General features: G+C 44.1%; 1 protein-coding gene and 1 long non-coding RNA gene across 3 annotated transcripts in view; both read left to right on the forward strand.

Moving 5' to 3' along the window:
• Positions 1-78: 78 nt before the first annotated feature.
• On the forward strand, positions 79-3,529 carry PRR18 (proline rich 18). Its single transcript, XM_051811179.1, has one exon. It carries the CDS (start codon positions 2,223-2,225, stop codon positions 3,171-3,173), a length of 951 nt encoding a protein of 316 aa, XP_051667139.1. The 5' UTR covers positions 79-2,222; the 3' UTR covers positions 3,174-3,529.
• Positions 3,530-8,956: 5,427 nt separating this feature from the next.
• The window catches only part of LOC127481666 (uncharacterized), a 43,145-nt gene continuing 31,576 nt past the window's right edge, over positions 8,957-20,525 (forward strand). For both annotated transcript variants that reach the window (XR_007908282.1, XR_007908283.1), the window contains exon 1: positions 8,957-9,811. This is a non-coding gene — a long non-coding RNA (uncharacterized LOC127481666). The remainder of the gene's footprint in view (positions 9,812-20,525) is intronic.

Genomic DNA, 20,525 nt, shown 5'->3' on the forward strand with positions numbered 1-20,525 from the left:
ATGAAAGTAGAAAAAGTGGGATATGTACATGACTATATCCAAATCTGGTTATTAGATTTGCAGAAGTGACTTTAAAGCTTCTTCGTTTTTAATATTTAGACAAACTGTTAATCCTGACTTAAACTGATGACAGATTGAAATGGAATACTTTAATACTTTGCCTGGATTCAGTAAAAGGTTCTCATTTCTAATTTTTTTCAAGTAAGAGCTATTCAGTTATTCTGGAGCAAAGTTAAATCCGTAGTGGTTGATAATATATTGCAGAGGTTCTTTTGCACAGGATAGATGTGCTTGATTCATGTGTTCAAACCCTGTTGTTTTGGAATCACTTTTTTTTCTGTTAATGCACAAATACAGAAGAAGGAATGGCTTTTAAAGACATGAGCTGCAGTGTTAGGAAGGGGAAAACCCCAGTCGTCTAAGTATTCAGGGGTCAGGCTAAAGAGAGGAATTGCAGTACAGTACATTCCCGTAAATCTCAGTGTGTGTTGCAAAACACAGCAACATCTTATGGGGAAACTGTATACAGGGTGATTGCATTATTTTGCATCTAAACTGCCAACCAAGGAACACCTTTTAACTGATTAAAACAACAAATTGTTGGCAAGGCATCCTTTCTGCTGGTGATGGGGGCCTGGGTAGTCCTGGCCCTGCAGCAGGCTCTTGGGCTCACTAGTAACTTTGTGGTGTAGTGACAGCCGCTCCAGCTTTGCCCACCCCAGCCCCTGGGTGCTGGGGGACCCTTGAGGGAATTTTTTAGTTCCTCTTAGTTTTCAGTTTGCATTGAAGATGAAGTAGCACATGCCTAGGTGGTGATGGATGTAATCCAGGTAATGGCCATCACTGCGCCTTCCTCTCTTGCTGCCGCTGATCACAGCTGACAACAAGGGGATCCCTTCCCACTAGTCAGTGCTTCAGGGCTGGGCCTTCAGTTGCTCCAGAGCTTGTTTTGCCCATAGTCCATCAGTTCTGGTGGTACACAACTAATCACTGTAAGTTTTAATTAGAATGGTATTGGTTATTCAGATTTTTTTATTATTTATTTATGTACTATGGTAAGTAATGAAGTTAACGCTGATCAGTTAACACTGAGATCATCAGGAGAGAAAGGGTTCAAGAGCTGAGGTCCAAAAGTTCTGTGTACTGGTAGGCCTTCATATGCACTTAAGTCTGTTACATCGTGTGTTCTTGTTTTTCTCTCCTGAACATTTAAGGATTTAGTTCCTCCATCTGCATACAGAGCACATACACTGTGTTGTTTTGTCTATATCTTTTGCTTCTTCACATCCTGTCTTTGTTTAGTGAGTATTCCAAAAGCTCACAGTTGATGAATCCTCATAGTATAATACCCTTTATGATAGCGTGGAACCACAAATGTGAAGATCTCTATCCCAGTGGATTGCATACATCCTACCCATCTTTTGATAAAGTTTTGGTATGCTAGGTAAAATAGTACTTCGAAGTAAATTCTGTAGAAATCACATGCCATGACTACTTAGGCTAAATTTTGCAGTGGTAGTGATCTTGGATTGATAGGAAACATTTGTTTACTTACTGCTGCCCCATGAAATCTCTACAAACCTCTGTTGTTGTGTAGGACTTGAAAGGTAGGAAATTGCTGCCTTGTCCATCAGAAAAAAAACCCAACCAACAAAAAAAATCCCCAAAACCAACAACAACAAAAACCCCACAATGAAACCAAACCAAAAAAACATCACAACAGAAGTGTTGAGCAGTGCACTTTGTCTCAATCACAGATGGCACTGAGGCTAGGAAGAAGCATCTCTGGACTATGCTCTTCATGAGTAAGCAGGGCAGCTCTTAGCCAGAGAGTGGCTTGTGCATTGCAATTTGGTGTAGTAGCAAGTCTGCCCTAAGTCTGAGTGGGACTGACTGCACTCTTGTACTGTCTGCCTAACCTTATTCAGGTAATTCAAGTAATCAAGGAGCTCAAAATATTATTAAAGTTTTGAAGAGGGGAAGAGGGTGTTAGTGTAATGTGGCATTAAAATACTGCCCTTTCACAATTCGACGCTTGAGGACTTTGAGAAGAATTTGGAACCTGTTTGCTCTCGGGCGTGCGTAAGCCCCGCCGTACTCTTACCTTCGGCTCTGCTGTGGGTCGGGCGGAACAGGACCGGGAGAAGTAGCACCCGCAGCGAGCTAGTGAAGCTCGTCCAGGAAGGACGGACAGTGCCGGCAGGACCCCGATCCGTGCCCGCATGCCCACCCCGCGCCGGGGAAGGGTGTTCCCGGGGCGGGCGAAGGGCGGGAAGGGGGGCGGGTTATCGAGAGGGAAAAGCCACGGCTGTCGGTGCAGATCGAGCTCGCATCCAGCGCCGACGATCGCGGCTCCTCGTCCGCCTGTGGCCATGGGGCTGCAGCCGCGGCGAGCCGCGGGGCCCTGCCCGCCCGCGGGGAGAGGCGCTGCCCTGCCCGGAGCGCGCCCCGCGGCTCCCTGGGCCCGCAGCGATGAGCCGGAGGGGGTTCCCGGCCGCACCGCCACCCTGCCGCCCCTCCTGCCGGCCCCCACGGCTTCCTCCGCTGCCCCCCGGCCGCAGCCCAAGAAGCCGCCGGCGGCCGCCTCGGCTCCCAAGAAGGCAGCACCGCGGCCCGCGGAGGAGAAGGCACCGAGGAAGGCTCGGGGAGCGCCCCCGGAGCGGCCGGGCCCCCTCTCCAGCTCCTGGCCCTGCTCGTCCCTGCAGCGGCCGCCGCCGCGGAGGCCGCCGACCGAGCGGGGAGCGCGGCCCCAGCCCGCCCCGCCGCAGCCGCGAGGGCGCCCGGGGGCAGGCAGCCGCTCCTGCGAGAGCCTCGGCGGGGGGCCGGGGGAGGCGGCGGGGCGCTTCTCTCTCAGCCTGCCCCCGGAGGCGATCCGGGTGCTGCAGCGCCGCAGCCTGGAGCGGCAGCGGGGGCAGATCACCCCCGCGCCCGGCGGCAGAGCGGCCCTGGCCCGGCGCGGCGGCGGCGACCTGCGCGCCCTGCTGAAGGTTTCGCTGCTCAACGACCAGCACCGCTACGACGACGAGGAGTACGAGGAGGAGGAGGAGGCGGGAGCCGCAGCGGACGAGGGGCTGGTGCGGAAATGCACCGAGTGGCTGCGCGGCGTGGAGAACGCGGTCGGCCGCGACCACCCCGACCGGCTGGAGACGCTGCCGCACCTCGGCACTCTCTGAACCCCGCCGGGACCGGCTCCGGGCGAGCGGCGCGGAGGGGGCCGCCGGATCGGGAGGTGGGGCCGCCGTCTGCAGCCGTCATGCCCTTTGTGGTGCCGTCGGCGCCGGGGAGTCCGCGGTGGGGCCCGTCGAGGAGCCCCCGGCCTGGAGCCGATCCCCGGGGCGGCGCCGCCGCTGAGGCGAGGGACAAAGGAGCGGCGACGGCCGGTGCCCGGGTGCTCGGAGGGAGGGCAGCTGGCTGTGGGCGTCCTGCCTCCACCCTTGGGGTTTTTTAAGACTTACGAATACTTTATAAGATGTGCGTAATGGTTTTGTATATTTGTACATAAAAGTTCATTTTTATTTATTTGAATAAATTGCTCTTGTGTTGCGGTAGCCTTTGCGGCTTGGTAGCTTCGCGTCCCTAGTCTGGCGGTGCCCACCAGCGTGTGTTCGCTGTCTCGGTGTCCTAAAGGTAAGGATGGCGGGCCGACCGCCGTGGGAAGAGCCTGGTGCCGTTCACAGGGTAGCTTGTTGATTCAGTCGCCGACAACTCGGCTCCAAAGCAGACGCTGAAGCGGCGGAGGCGGGATATCGAGCAGGTGGGGGCGAGCCCGTCTCTGCTGGGGGGCAGATGGGAGCACGGGTGGCCACCGCGCCAGCGGGGAGCATCCCTCCCGAGAAGAGACGTGGACAACGGGAGGAGGAGGCAGTGCGGGCGGCCGCGGAGTGGGCAGGGGCTGATCCGGTTCCCTGCGCCCGGGGCCGCATGTGCGCTGGGCAACGGAAGGGGAGCGGCTGGGTCTGTGCGTGTTCAGCGCGATTTCACCCTTTCCCAGACAGTAATTCAGGCACATCCCGATCTTTCGAGCTGCTGCCAATTTACGAGGTGGAGGAGGAAGGAAGGAGGGAGGGAGCGCAACGTCAGCATCCTTTGTCAGCTCTCCTCGGCCTCACATTGCCGGGGCCCACCGCAGCCTTTCCCGCTCCGGGCTGTGACCGTGCCTGGTGCTCATCAGAGCTCTGTGTGTTGGGAAAGGTGAGGAGGGCCCGCGAGAGGTACAAAAATTACCGTCAGAAAAGGAAAGGTAAATCTTTAATAGGCTGGCAGTTGTCTCGGCCACCTACTGCCGTTCTCATATTGTTACCCAGCTTCTCAGAACAACAGTCAGACCTAAGCGTTTACTGTGATTGTATAAATGTTTTGCAAATGAATGTTTGGGCATATAGGAACACATTAAATTGAATTACTCTTAGCAGAGTAAAACAAAGATTAGTGCCACAGATTGAGCATTATACATTTCACTTAGATGTCAGTTGTTTACACCAAATGACTTTTGTGTTGACTGTTCCATTAAATAATGGAAGATAAACCTTTCTATATATTAATTGCACCATGTAGTAGTGTGCTACATTTTGGTTTGTTCAAGCACTTTTTTCCATTTTTTTTCACCTGACATTTCAGGAATGACATGCTTTGAGAAAATATTTATTTATTAAATGCATTTATACTGCCATTGAAAAAGTGATGAACCAGTGTAAGACAAGTGTGAAATAGCTATGCTCGAAGGCTGCAAGGGGCATGAGAATTTACGGAGTCTGTTTCATATACACAAATGCAAAGATTCATTTGTAGTGATAGCGATGAAATACATGCATCTTCATATCACTTTAGCTGAGTTTGCATGTAGTTCTACTGTAATTATCAATTTTCAGTAACATCTTCAAGCAAATATGCCTCAACAATTGCAAATTTCCTGCCAAATTTAATATATGCTAGATTGATGTAGTCTCACTTTTTATCGTTGTTTTTCCATCTTCTAACAATAACGAAAATTGTAGTAGTTGAGCTATAGCCGAATTTTCCTTTTATGTCTCTTTTGGAAATGCAAGTTTACAAATGAGCATCCTGGACTCCTAATGTTGTTCCTTGAAACTGCTCTATGGTTTCATATAGACTATAATCAGTATCTCCAATTGCAACAAAAAGTGATTCACTCATTATGGGCTGAAGTACATTTAAGCTTGTGAGGCTGAAAGCTGCTTTGTTCAGAGCCTGAAATGTGGCAAAAAAATCAATAAATTTGAATGCACAGCAGCAGAAAATACAGCATGAGCTGAGGGGGTGTGAAATTGAAGACGACTGCCAACTCTGACAAAGGAGGAACCTGCTCAAAGTACACTAGAAAGAAGAATTTGAGAACTTGGGAATTACCTTTTTTTTTCCCCTGAAGAATTGATTAGAGCAAAGCTGTCCAGAGGTCATGCAGACAAAATATTTTGTGTTAGGTATGTCATTGTGCATGGTAACTGGAAGTGGGACTGAGATGGGCTCATCCTGAGATGATGTTATGCAGTCCTGATTTTGGGCCAGATGTTAAGAGCCACTGGATTCTCTGAAGTCATATAACTAATGCCTGACTGTAATAGTACCTCCTTCACCAAATGGTAACATTAAGATTTATTGTTTTCTTTATTTGCTCCCTTTCTGTTCCCTTTGAATGATAAATGATACCCCTAGTCTTCTGAATACTTTCAGTTGAAATGCCCATAAATCTTATAAGCAATATTGAGGAGACAGAGGAAGTTACTTCCTACGTACTAACAGTAACTTCTGTTAATTTTGCACAGCTTATCTCTCAGTATTTTTTCAGTTAAAAAGAAAACTTTTGGGTTCTAATATCTAAAAACTGCAGACAAATTAAACATAACAAAACCATTTCAGTCATTAATATGTGTCATAATGGACATTTGAGCTCAGTGGCAGGCTTCAGAAGACCAAAATGCCTGTGGAAATTCAGACAGTGGTGAAAACCCCGAAATAAATCATTGCATTTGTCTTAGTGCAGCATCGCTACTGCTATCTAATATCCATTATTTAATTATATGGCAATAGGCATCCTATAGTGAACTAATCATTGTTCCTTTCATAGATGAAAGAGAAAGAGCCTTCTGAACTGCTGAGAACCAAAGCTTCCCATCCCAGTGGTCCCCAGTCAGCCTGAGCCTTCCTCCATCTGAGACATGGGTTCAGAACAGGTTGCTATTGGCATGACTGGAAAATTCAAGTGGGGTGCTGTGAAACAGCATTTCTCCTTGTTCCTCTGCTGCACATGTGCTCCACCAAGGTGAGAGAGCTTTCCCTGGGCAGATAAGGCCACTGCTGGTTCCCTCCAGTTCTCAGCCTCTGGAGCAGCCCCAGTGTAAGTACTGACATAAGTAAGAACCCTTCTTCTGAACTGGTGAACAATTCAGGTGTGTTTAGGAATACTTCTCAGATGGTATAGATTTGATTTTACCAGAAGAACCAACAAGCAGCCTGAAAGCCACTACATGTGGTTTTTACAGTATATTAGCCATCTCCAAAGTGCTTCAGCCTAAGCCTCCCATTCCTAACCCCTTTAGCTGCTGAAGGAGAGTTAGGAGCAGCTGGTGCCATGGATGCTTAAAATAATCAATAATTGCTTCAGGGTAGATAGCTTCTTCCACCAAACACATCGGTATGATTTACAGTGGAAAAAAACCACCCAACCAACACATATTCTGGGCCTCTCTTTTTTTTAAGGTAGCTAATAAATAGTGTTGGACTTATTGCTGTTTCTTGGCAAGCCTGAGAGGACAGTGGAAACCCATAACCAAACAGCCCCAACCACGAGCATCACTGAGTTTGTTCTTGGGTTCTAGCCCAAATCTCAACTTTCCCACTCCACTGACAGTACCATCTTCCATCTCAAAGCTGAGGGGAGAGCATGGTGTCGCCCAGTGTAGTGGTTTGGTTTAGGCCTTTTCCTGACAACCAGGTCAAAACTAAGGAAGTACCCCTATCCCAATATTCTATTCTGTTCTTTACGTAAGTAGAAATATAAATAGAAGGGGGAAGGAAGTCGGAAAGTTAGATCTCTTCCGGCGGAGTTGGAGAAAGCAAAGCAGCCTCCCTGTGGTTGGGTTTCTCATGTGGGACTGTGAGGCCTGTGAGTTTTTGAGAGGCTGTTGCTTCTTCCTGATTCGAGAGGAGAGATCTGGTGGTGTAGACTTTTGTGTTCTTAAGGAAAGTATTAAGATTTTGCTGGTTAGTTCTTTATTGGCTGCGTATATCTGTTTTTCATTTTTTTCTGGGGTGTTGGGGTTCTCTTTCTTATATGTATATAGTTTTTGTAATTGTATATAAGTGTAAATATATATATATATATATACTGCTTTGATTCTGTTATTTCAGTCTTTTGTTTGTTTTTTTTCCTCCTCTTCCCTTTCCTTCCCCTGTGTTCATAGAACGGGGTAGAGGTGGGGGGAAGTCTCTTACTGTGGTCTTGGGCTCTTGGCAGGGAGCCAAGTCTAAACCACCACACCCAGTTTTTATGGTTTTTTGTGGTTTTCCTCACCAGAACACTTGTAAAGCTCAGACAAGTGGTATTCCCTGAGCCGTTGACAGACAACTCCACCTGCCCTTCCCAGGTGTACCTAAGGGATCTGACACACAGCTGGATGAGAGTATCAGTTTATGGGCTGCTGTCCTGAGAGGACTAGTGGGGTGGTGTCTGTCTTGAACAGCAACTGTCCTTACAGTTGGGGGGGCTCTTTCTTTGGTTTTGTGGGTTGTTTTTATGAGGTACTTAAAGGCACATTCTGTTTTCTCTCTTAAGAAAAGCCTCTTTTAGGTGGTGGTTTTGTAAAGAGAAGAGCTTTTGAGAAGGTTTGGCTTTGGCACTTCCTGGAAGAGAAATCACTGCTTTGCAATGACCAGGTATGGTGATGTGCGAGCTCCCAGCTGACACCACTGTAAGGAGGAGAGACCAAAGGATGCCAAGTAACTATCCTAACCAATGTTACTGCAGTTCACTTCCTGACCTCCAAGAAAGATGAGAATGTTTCTTTTCCCTTCCCAGGGAGCAAAATCTGAAGTAATAGTCTCTTGAAATAGTGCTGGTAGTTTGTTATTCATGGCTGCTCTTGTTACTTCTGAGAATACAGGGAAAACGTTGTGACCCTCACTGAATGAATGCCTGCAACAGGGCTGCTTGGCTGATGGGCTCTGGTCTGGATCTCACCCAGCTTCAGGACCAAACAAGCAGATGAGTGTGGTATGGTTAGGAGCTACTTTCAGACAAGGAAGCTGGTTCCCAGTGATAACATTTGAGTGCATAGACAATCAAATAAGGTGTTTTAGCCCCTTTTAATTTTATTGAAAGAGTTGTTAAAGGTTATTTTGGAAGTACATTGTTTTAAATCCGTTTTTTTCCCCTTCCTTGCAGTGTACAATGAGGGCTTGAGAGTTCTAGGATGCCTTAAAGGTTTCTTGGTTGCTTTTTTTTTCTCCCCATAAAATTGAAGATATCAAAAACATGCGGTCTGTGTTTTGCAGTCAGTTGTCTTGAGTTAATGACTGTCCTGGTTTCATTTGTGATAGAGTTAATTTCTTCTCAGTACTGTGCTGTGTTTTGGATTCAGCAATGTTGGTAACACACTGATGTTTTTTGCTGAGTCCTCTTTATCTCAAGTCAAGGCCTCTTTCTTTATATCTCATGCTGTATCAGTGAGGAGGTACGCAAAAGAAAAACTGTGAGACACCATAGCGGGGACAGGTGACCAGAACTCCAGAATACCACAGGGGTATTTCATACCACAGAACATTATGACCAGTATATAAACTGGGGGAGCTACCCAGAATGGGTGCCTATCTGGGTTCGGGGTCTGGCACTGGTCAGCGGGTCGTGAGCAATTGTATTGCGTATCACTTATTTGTTTTGTGGTTTTTTGTTTGTTTGTTTGTTTGTTTTAATAATCATTGCTATTATATTTTACTTTTTTTCAGTTATTAAACCTTTCTTATCTCAATCTACAAGTTTTACTTTTGATTGTCCTTTCCATTTCATGGCTGGGGGTGGGGAGGTGGTGAATGAATGGCTACAAGGTGTTTAGTTGCCAGCTGGGCTTAAACCACGACAATGACATTAGGTCCTTCTTATTGTAAGGGCCCACATTTTGGATGGAAGTGCTAGGTGTAATAAAAACTCTAAGAATTTTTTCTTCTTCTGGAATTAGTTTTACTTTTTGGTTAAATGAACTGTTCAGTGAGAGTTAGCTGATGTTCAGCTCTCAGCACTCTGACTAAAAGGAGTGTAATACTTCCATTATCTTTCCTGTCACCATCCCACTTGGGTGTTGGTAAGAGCTGAGCATTGAATGAAAGGAAAAAAGAGTTCCTAATTAAGCATAAAAATAAATTAGCACAGAAGCTATTACCTTCTTAGCAATTAGCACAGGAGAGAGCAAACTGTAGCAAATTCTGGTATTCTGATTTTTTTTCCCCTAAACATTCTCTTGGCTGCCTGAGTTTTACCCACCAGCACGGTCCCAACAGCCGGGCAGATACCTCACACAGTGAGGAGCTAGGAAATGATTCACAGCATTCACTTTGCCAGGGAATTTTCTAAATAACAAAATCCGAGTGGGAACAGCACTAAGCAACCAAACTCTCAAAGCTTTAAATTAAAAACTATCAGAGGCTATTTAGGACTAGGACAGAAATAGGAGGAAGTAAAAGGAAAATTCTGCAGAAAAGGCACTCGGTGCGTGAAGCACCTGAGCCAAGGAAGTTACTCTTTTACCACCATATGAAGTACTGAACAAATCTTGAGAGTGAATTTCATGCCTCTTACCAGGTGAGTTGTCCTGTACGTTCACATGCCTTCTCCATATCATTTGCAATGCCTGAAATTTCTTCTTGAGACAGGTCCAAAGACTCTGCACAAACATCATTAAAAAGGACCACTATGATGCCCTGGTGTTAAGTACTAGTTAAGAAGATATTTTGTACTACTCACTGTATTCAACTGTATGGTCTATGGAGATTGCATGTTTTTCAGTTTGTACGTAGTCACAGAGCTGCTTTTAACTTTGAGAAAAATGTTGTGTGTAGACTTCATGCAGGTCATTTTAAGGTAGAAAATAATATGTCTTGGCAGATGTACATGTGAGTTAATGCACAGGATGTCATTAGGATGTGATTCCTTTAAATTACACATACATGGAAAATATTAATCTCATGGCTTCTTAATTTTTCTCAATGAGGTTACAAAAGATTCTCTAGAAATGGGATATAGTCTGACCCAGATACTGTTAATGATCACTATGATATCTCTAATTAAAAACTGGCAATATTTCAGGGGGAAATTACTGTGAAATAGCAAATATTGAATTCATATCCATGCTTACAATGCTTTTTGGACTGGTTTTTGGTTCCTGGCATGTTTGGGCAAGTTTACTGCGCAAGATAGGGCATTTATGTGCTTATTGCTAACCTTGTCATACTGACAGTTTACTGTTGGGAGTGTCTTCTTTTTTCTTTTTTTGGAGTTCTTATGATTAAAAAAATGCTCCAATTTGTGGATTGTTTGGAACGTGCCGGTTATTTCAAAGGATTTAATGAAATTTCTGAAAAAGAAAGTCAATGACCCATAGGCTTAAATCTCGTAATGAGGAATCTCTACCTCCACTGGTAAGTTATTTTAAAAATGCTGAAAGCCACAGGAACACACATTGAGAATATGCAGCTGTCAAAACTTCAGACTAGGGACAGGCAAAGGAGAAAGAAAATGGGTTGTCTAGAGCAGTACTGAAGTATAAGTAGAAGCAAGGACTACAAATAGTCACGTGCCAAGTGGTGCTCTCATCAGAGAGCACCTGGAGAACTGTAGTGTATCAAGTTAGAAATCCTAAAACACACCTTTCTTGAGTCTGAAGGGTTGATATCTTTTTTTTTTTTTTTTGGGGGGGGGGGAGGAAAAATGTCCTGTGACTTTATTTTCTTTTTTTTTAACTTCAGAATGATGAGTTTAAAAAGAAATTTGGAGGTACTAAATGTGTCTTTAACCTCTGGATGAATACAGATTGCAAGCAGAGCAGAAAGAACTCAGGGAAGTGGTTGCAGACAGCTGTGCCACCCCTGGCTGATACCCGGCTGTGGCAGGACCTGCTTGGCTCAGCTGGCTGAGCTGCTTGGCATGCCTGCTTCCTAAGCCATCAAATCCTTTGCTCATCTGGTTTGCTTTGACAACTAGGGAGAGCTTCCACGAGGGGCTGAGTCAGATGAGATGTTTTGCTATAAATCTTGACTATGCCTGCCTGGTCAGAATACAATTTGTGTCCCACTGACTGCTCAGAGAGTTTACTCTGCACCCTTTTTTTTTCCCTTTAGGAGAGGTGGGAGTGGGGGGGCTTAAATCATTGCTAGTTAGAAGCACATGAACAGAGAGGACGTGGTGTTAGTAGTCACGCAGGAGCCTCTTGCCTCTTGGATGGGGTCACATAAAAAGTGGGATTTCATCACACCTGATGCTCACAAATGTGCCTGCATTGACTGGTTTCGTTGTTTACAGGGGAAATAGCAAGTCGTGTGAGTGATCCTTGCTCACACCATTGCCTGGATACTGCTAGACAACAAAGAGGTTCAGTTTTGCTTGAGAAGCTAGCAGAGTGGGTCACTAAGGCTTCTTTTTTGTTTTTTTTCATCATGAAAAGAAGGCAAACAGTTTACAAGAACAAATCTTAAGGTGTTTGATGTTTATATCCTATTTATAGGCCTGTAATTCATCCTCAGTTAATATAACAACAAAGTTAATAAAGTAACCTTTATTTTGATTCTCTGAATGATTCACCATCCCTCTTTGTGGCTGTTTTGTTCAAAAATAAAGAAGGTGAGGGTGGAGAAAGTATATCCTGAGTACAAAGGGAGATGATAAAAGCTTCAATCTGTTTCTGGACCTCCTACGTAATATTGCCATAGTAACAAGGAGCTGAATGTGGCTGTTCATCACTGAATGCCGAGGTAAAGCAGACATTCTTCTTATTCAAAGGAATATTACTAAAATACAGATTTTTAAGGTGGCAATAAGGAATTAGGAAAAATATAAAATTATCTGCTTACTTAGCACACTCTGTAAGCTAATAATAAAGTGCCACTTTGAAAGAAGACAAGAAAATTAGGGCATTTAGCAAACATTTATAATGCTTTAAATCAGAGCATCTTATCTTCCACACAAAGCAATGCTGAGGTGTAATGTACAGTCACAGATAATGTATTTTGACATAAAAGTTACATGAGACAAGCAGCTCTTTTCTTCTGCCTAATATGTTTCTGGCATGGCAGTTGGCTGTGGCTACTGCCAAATATTTGTACTGCAGCATTGACTGGTTATCCTCTAATCCAGATTAAATTATAAGTGGGTAAGGTATTTTGTGTATTTAGAACTGCATGTCTCCTACATCCTGGTGCTATATTTTAACCATTAAACCACCTCCCGAGGGGATTAAATTCTGTTCCAGGTGTGTGCATCAGGTAAATATGTATGTCTTTGGCATTTCAGAGGAAAAAGGAATAGCTCAATTGTTCACAGGAAAAAATTGGGAAGGATAAAAAAAGTACACCCATTTCAATGCATATTAGTAGTATAACTACTGTTACTACTGTAACTTCTCTGTCCTTTACAGTAAGAATTAGATACTTGTTGCATTTCTGTGTCCAATAGCAGCTTTTCCCCCCTTTTTTTAACTTTTCTGCATTTGATAAAATGATGGATTAAAAGTGAAATTTGTTACTCTGCATACACTCTCAAAAGCCTTATTAAATTGCAAGTTGCTGGTTCTGTTTTCTGAAGGCCTTTTCAGTCTGAAGCATGTTTAAAATGATGGCTTGAAGCATGGAGCAGAACTTTACTATCAGCCACGGCTGCCTTCTGAGATCAGGACGCCGGAAGTGGCTACGGGAACAGCTTTTTGTACACCAGTGTTCTCTGCCAGCCTCTCATGCCTGTGGTTGGGGATACAACAAGGACATGAACTGGAGGCAACAGGTTTGGGGAAAGTGATCTGTACTCAAATGCCTGGGAAAACGATATAGATTCGGGTCAGGGATGGGATGGAAAGACTCAGCCAGGAGGAGCAATAGCTGGAAACTGCTACTGTTGGAGCTTGCAGAAGTGAAGACAACTGAGAGTGCTGGAAAACCTCTGTGAAAAACCTCAGCTCTGTGCTGGCAGCCAGGCAATCCTACACATGTTGGCAGCTGCTGGGTCAGGCAAGGTGGTACATTAGGTGCCATTTCTTTGAGAAGGCAGGAGGTAGGGTGGCCTTAACTTTCTCCTCTTTGAAAAGAGCACCCCGAGGCAGTCACACACACATGCACAGCACGGTTGTGGGGTCAAGCACACTGAAGTTAAGTATGAAGTAGTTCAACCATCCCCCTTTATTTATGTGCTCATGTAGCCTTTTTATAAGTGATCTCAACATCACTTACTGCTTAGAATTTGGTCTTCCTTGTGCAGCCTAGTTGTGTATCTAGGAGTTTATTATGCCTTACAGTGATGGGTTTTACAACAGCTCCCTGCACTGGCCAGTGGAAAATGCCAGAACCTGCCTAATTAAGCAGCCTCTTGGACTGCACGTTGACATATTCTGGTTGATATTGACTGTGTTACCTGGTAAAAGGCTGGCAAACCCAAACTTTCAAGTTCTGAGCATACTAATGGCGGCCTTCTTGTATTTCATCTGCCAGGTAGTCTGTGTGGAAGGGAACAAATAAAGATCATGTAACTTGGTCTCTTTCCACAGTGTGAACAGTTGCCTGAATGGTATTTTTATTGCTTGTCTATGAGTAATAAATATTTTTTTTTTCTGTGAAACTATGTCATATCTGACTTGTGGAGCTCCAGTTTCAAAAACAGCTCTTAGGATTTCAAGGGCAGCTTCGTGTGCATGGGAAACTGTGTTCATGAGGAGGCAGGAAACAAGGATTTGGAAGAGGAAAAATTTATTAGTGGGTTACTGTTTCTTTCACATTACCATAATTAAAAGAAAAATTGATAGTTTTAGGAACCAATGAAGTGGAGGATTCCTCTCTGCCTGATTCATGTCCTGGTCTTAGGGAAGAGTTATTGCTTCATGTGTGTCTCTTTGCCTTGTCTGTTAGTCTCAGAAGAGAAGTTAAATATTCTTCCTCAATGTAGTCAATAGCCTGGTTGTTATGTTGCTCTCCTGGAAGGTGAGGGAATGTGGGTGTGAACTGCTTCATGCAGAGAAGTGAGTGTGGTGACCACTACTAGCCTGTTACTCAAAGTGTGCCATTTTGTAGGACAGTTTTCACCATCAGAGAGCTGACAGTGAAATGTTTCTGCTTGTGAGGGAGCCCAGCTTCTATAGATGTCTAAATTGATAGCTAATTCACTACAATCTGACTGCAACATCTGAGTGTAGATTTGAGAAACATTTTTCTTGTGTACTTCTTTAGGGGTTTTTCTTTCACACCTCTACAGCCAGGGTATGAAAAAAGTCAGTGCTGCTGTGAGAGGGCAAGTCTTCAGCCCTTTAGCCCCAGGCTATGTCAGATTTTGGTGTCTGGCTTGGATTTGTGAATGCTAGTCTGTGAGCTAAATACCTAAAACCTAGATGGGGCAATGCCAAGTGTTGCCTCACTGCAAGTGTATCCCTCTTTTGAATGCTGTGGATTCTGGCCCTTGTCTTAATTTATATGTGTTGTGATGAAGGTGCTTTTGCATGGCAAAAATCTTTCTGTGTGGGGAAAAAGATAATGTAATGAAATTAGGAGTATAATGTGGGTATTTGTTTAAATTCTTTAGAAAAAGTAGACAATGCATCATCTAACAGAACGATGAAGCAATGTTGACATAAGACAGTGTTGATTTGTGTTGGGGTTCAATACAGTATCTTATCTACTGCCAGCAATTAATCCAACATGTGAATGACCAGTTAAGAACATTAGCACACAAACAGGCAGATTTGAACTTGAATTTAACAATACATTTACAGTGACTTCTCAACAGTTGTGTTGATTTGGGCTAAGATTTGGGTCACATAAAGGAAGGACAGATATACCAAGATGTACTTGATTTTTCATCTGCTGAATGCTTTTTCTGCTTTTCTTTGTGTACATGCCAGGATGCTGCACACTGTAACTCACTCTTGTGTGAGGCCAGCCTTCTGTTACTTATGTTGTTTCCTCTTCTTTCAACAACCACTGGTTGATTTATTCTTCACCCATCTCAAGGCTGAATGACTGGTGCTGCAGGAGGTATGTAATCTCAACAGTAAAAGATATACTGCACACAAAGTCTTAAGCTTTGCAGGTGGAGAGTTGCATGAGCTTAAAAGGAGTCTTAGACTGTCTTGTTCCAGAATGTTTTCTTATGGTAGTTTAATTACTTCTTTGTTTTGCTTTCTGCACCTTTGCTGTGCTATCTTCAAGCCCCTTTGATATTGGTCCAGAAATAAACTTCATACCTGTGTTGGTAGGGAAGAAGTGAATAGCCATTGACTCACAACAATACTTCTTCATCTAAACTTATGTATATGTCTGTTTTGTATGTTCACTGTAGACTAAAGCGTTGAGCTCAGCTCCAGGATGCTTACTGAATTGTCTCAGAATAATGCTGCTGGGAACCTCTGTGTGGGAAGAGGCAAATGGAATATCACCAGGGAGATACTACACGATGGAGTGGGGGAGGGTAAAATAGAAAAATAAGGTTGATGTGAAGAAGAGTAGACAGGAGCTTAGGGACATAGCACAACAACAAAATACCTCAGTCTGTGGCATGGTTCCATTTTTCTCTCATAAATCTTGTACTGCACACACGGTTCTCAGCAGCATCATCTTGCCTCTAGAGAACGCAAGCACCTGCACCATCTGTCAGCTTCGACCTCAGAGGCAGGGCATCCCTGGCTGGTAACTCAGTGCGAGTGTTCATTGATTTAAAACCATAGAATAATCAGTGCTTTTCCCCCTTGCTGCTTTTGACAGAACTGTAAAGGTTTGCTTCTCTTTGCTGCTCAGGATCCTTCAAATGTTGGCTTTAAAAATGAGAGGAGAACAGGCATCGATGGAATTACTGCCGCTGATTTTAAGTTTCTTCCTTTAGCCCTCTCACAAGACATTGTCTGTGCCATAAGGTATTATTGTTATGTTTCTTTGCTCTGGGCTCTGTTGCTGCCTCATACTTGGAGAGTGAGGGCTGCTAGGTGGGTGCCAAGGCTGCCTTCCACTCTTCTCAACACGGCAGGTGCCACAGGCCTTTCTGCAGGGTGGGAACCACCAGGATTATGCATGTTTGCTCGTGTCCTTGGTAACAATGTATTACTTACAATGAAAGTGAGATTCTTCCCACTTCAAGCAATTTGCCTCTTGAGCAGTGCTTTGGTGTTTAACCAGTGAAATGGATTTTGCAAATAAGCTGGAGAAGGAAGTAGTGGTGCTTTATGCTTATGTTTTTGTGTCTTATTGTTGTTGTTTTCTTTTAACAAAACAAAGCTTCTTTTTAAATGTCAGTCATTTTTATTGTACTGTCATTTTGTTTGCTGTCACATCTGCCTCACTTTGCTGCTTATTGGATATGTATTAACTATTCACTGACTTTCAAAATCAATCACTGGCATTCTTGAGATTTCACAGCAATGAATTGTACTAGTGAGAGAGAGAAGCAATGTTGTGCAGGAATAATGTCAGTAATGCCAGATATTTCTGCAAGTTGGTAACTGTTTTCTTTGCACGTGTCAGTCTTCTGCAAACAAGAAAGTTGTGGTCAGCCTTTATCTCAAATAGCACTTGTGAGGGACAAGTGAATGTGCATGTTAACTGTTTCGTGTTGTCTTTGACTTCTGGTGTGGGAGTTTGAACCACCTCAGAAGCGTTCCCACAAAAGCTGTGGCCTGTATGATTTGGGATGAGAGGATGCTTTCTGAAATGGCTGTTTTTTGGAATGACACTTAGAAATTTGGTGAGCCCAGAAAAGTATAAGGCTTTAGCCAGAGTTGGATGCTGAGCCATTGATAATTTAGAATAAACCAAGAAAAAACATCTCGCAGATAGAATACACTAATGTGGGATTTTTCTGTATCTGGTACATGAATACCTTAGTTCCTCAAGCCAGATATGAGGTCACAGGTCAGTGCAGGACAAAGAGCTGACCTGTTTTACAGTCTTGCCACTGAACAACCCATTCCAACCCAGACCTCAAATATGAGAGCACGTGCTTATCCTCAACCTGCATGTTGTACTTACCTGGAATACTTGCTTAGAGAGGGTCTGACAAATAGCTTGTTCAATCAGGTAGTGCATCTCTTCCAGATCAGTTTTAGTGAGATGTTTTTAAAAAACTCCTTTTTTGATCTGTGCTCTTAAGAAATGCTTTGATTCTTTTATATCCCAACACAATTCTGCATGTTTTTAGATGTGCAACAGACACTCAACCAATTAACATAGTTAACTTCTTTGTATCAAAACTTTCAGTGAGTCTTGCATATCTGCGAGTCATCAGAGCTGTTGTACTGCCACAGGCCATCCGTTCAGACCTCCAAGTGTTGACCATGTCCTGCAGGTTATGAGTCACCCCTGCCTACCTAGTATGGATGTCCCTGACACACTAATTGCATCACACATGGTGCAAGAAGCCTTGCATTTCATCAGGATTTATAGGTTGTTTAGGATGACATTTTTGTGGTTTGCTGGTGCAGCCTATAGAATTTTGCTGTCCAGTTCTGTTCTGTACAGCAGAAGAGTGTGTCTGCTGAGTGTTAACTTGTCAGTATATATGCACAACTTCCACTCCAGTTTACTGGAGATGACTGAGAACCAGAAGAAGGTTCTTGGCATTTAAATATGTGTAGTGTGGATGTGGTGGGGGGAAACAGTTTTCCCCCTGCAGTTATAAAATGGTAAAACCCCAGGGGGTGGTGACTCTTGAAGTTTTGAGGTTTTACCCAATGAGCGCTTCTGCAAAATATAAACATATCACAAGCAGAACTGAAGAGAAAGTAGTTGTAGTTTTGTTGTAAAAGAAGTGGCCATATTGTGAAAGCCATGAGGAAGGGGCTCAGAGCCCCTTGGGGACTCTGGCCCCCCCCCCTAGCCCCCGGCAGGGGGGCTACAGAGACTTGGAAAAGTGTTAAACTGGGCCAGGTATTTGTAGCTAAGAGCTGGGGGAAGTTTCTCTACTGTAAGAAGCAGCAAGAGCAGCGGCAGAACTGCACTGACCGAAGAAGCGGTGGCAGAGAGCCTGAAGAGATAAGAAGCAGCAGAGGCATTACAGCCAAGCAGGAGAGACACAGAGTTGTCCGAGAAAAGAGAGCCAGCAGCAGAGAGAGCAGAACTAAGCTCAGACAGAGACAGAGTTGGGGTAAGTAAACTGAACCAAAAGATCCCAAACTCCTTGGAGACCCCTCACTTCCTAGAAGGGAGGGGTGAAGTGCAACATGCACTACAGAGAGGAGCTGAAAAGCTCCGAGAAGAATGCGGAGGGGGTGACCTTGGCCCCCCGCCCCCGCTGCTTGAGACAGAGCACAGAGCTCTACAAAGGGGAACTTGAATCCCCTGAAGATAAGGACCGTCACAAAGACCCTTGCGCTTCGTGGTATGACGTGGTGATAGCGCCCTTGTCCTGGGAAACGCAGCCAGGAAGAAGAAGCCTGGAAAAGAAGACCCTGGCTTGAAGATGAGTGGCCGTGAGGGCTTGGATACCCTCTCGTGAGTACTGGCAGAGATCCAGCCACAGCTGCTGCATGCATGAGAAGAAGAAAGCCTGCTGCCTTAGAGACTACTGCTCTGAAAGTAGAAAAGATAATTTCCTTCTTCCCTCCTGGACTTTTATTTGGAGGGGAGATTTGATCCAGTGTAAATACTTTTATGTCATGGTAGAGATAATTAAGATTGTATATAATGTATTTTAATATTTATTTGTACAGTCATTGTAATATATATTCCCTTTCCCCCATTTTGAGTCTCGTGTGGTGTCTGGAAAACCCACCTCACATTGGGTTGAGATGTGGGAGGGGGACTTGGACTAGGGAATTGGATTTTTGGGGTTCTCAAACCATGACAGTGGAGAAGTGTGTTATTACAGCCAGCTATATTCTAGCTTCATTCTGGTTATTGGCTGCAGTTAGCCCCAAGTTTCGTACCAAGGGGCAGCAGCCCAGGAACATGTATTGAGTCAGTTACTCAAAGCCTTAGAAATACAGTACTCACACTAGTTCCTTATATATTGAAGTTGAGTGTTAGCCTATGTCATTGCTTCTTAGTAGCAAAATGAAAAGTACTTATGAATTAAATGCTCAATTACATGCTCAAATAGATGCTTGAATTGCACGTGTTTTAGCAGGGTCTGAATTATATATTGGGAAAGACAAACCAGAAGGTAGCCATTACCACCTCTCTCTTTTTTTTTTTTTTTTGGCACTGATTTGTCTTTATACAGAATAATCACAAAAGGGGAGTATCAAACACGGCAAAGATAAGAGGATAAATGGCAAATGAGCATTTGGTGAGGATGATGAGGAAGGTATGATGAAGCAAACCCTGATTGATCAGGTCATACCATTATGGCAGGTTACCTCATAACCAACAGTACTGAATTTCAGGATTTCTGAAAGGAAATGGTTCTCTTGCCCAAGGGCTAGAACTCCCTGCTTAGTACCCGGCTGCCAAGAGAGTTTCTGTGTTGGTTAGTTTAGCTAGTAAGAGAATGGATTCTGGCATCAGTTGTGGTTACTCTACTGGTATGTCCAATTAATTTGTTTATTTTTAGTCTTTGTTTATGTCTGTGCAGGCAAGAGAAAAATTTGACTATATAGCCTAAAATGCTGAAAGCATATAGACTAAGGGAAATGAGATTTTTAGGTGTGGTATTTTGCTATTCCTTTGCTTCAGTGCTCATTGTTTTCAACTGCTAGCAGGTGAGAGTCTACAGATGAAGGCTGGTAAGGAGTTCTTTGGTGTATTTCAGTATAGGAATATATATCACCTGTGTGTCACACTGGAGTTGACCTTGATTAACCTAGACATTAGAGGGATGGTATTCAACAGTATTTACTTGCATAATAGCATATGCAAATACGTGCTATGTCAGAGGACACTTTTTAAAAAAGCTTTTGTAGTGAGTGTTGTGGCATACTCTCAATATTTTCTTATGGTTAGTGCTCAGCTTTGGTGTTTACTTCATCAGGGTGCAGTTTGACACATATAGGTCTTAGCTCATGCCTTGCTAATAACTACAAGAAATGTGCTTTTTCTTCAAGTACCATCATGTCATTTGCAGGGCGATGGCATGCAGTAATATGACAGCTATAATTCTGTAGTTCCAGAGACAGTAATTGTATGCAGTTGAAGAGACACCATGTATTCAAACTTCTTAGCAGCACCTCTTGAGATAGACAAGGGGTAATGGTTTGAAAATGAAGGGCAGTCAATTCAGATTAGATATAAGAAAGTTTTTGAGAAGAAGCATGGTGAAACACTGAAACAGGTTGCCCAGAGAGGTGGTGGATGCCTCCTCCCTGGAAACATTCAAGGTCAGGCTGGAGAGGACTCTGAGC

The sequence above is a fragment of the Manacus candei genome, unplaced genomic scaffold (genome assembly GCF_025592945.1).
Source record: "Manacus candei isolate 608988 ecotype Guabito, Panama unplaced genomic scaffold, ASM2559294v1 h1tg000081l, whole genome shotgun sequence".
Taxonomy (NCBI): Eukaryota; Metazoa; Chordata; class Aves; order Passeriformes; family Pipridae; genus Manacus; species Manacus candei.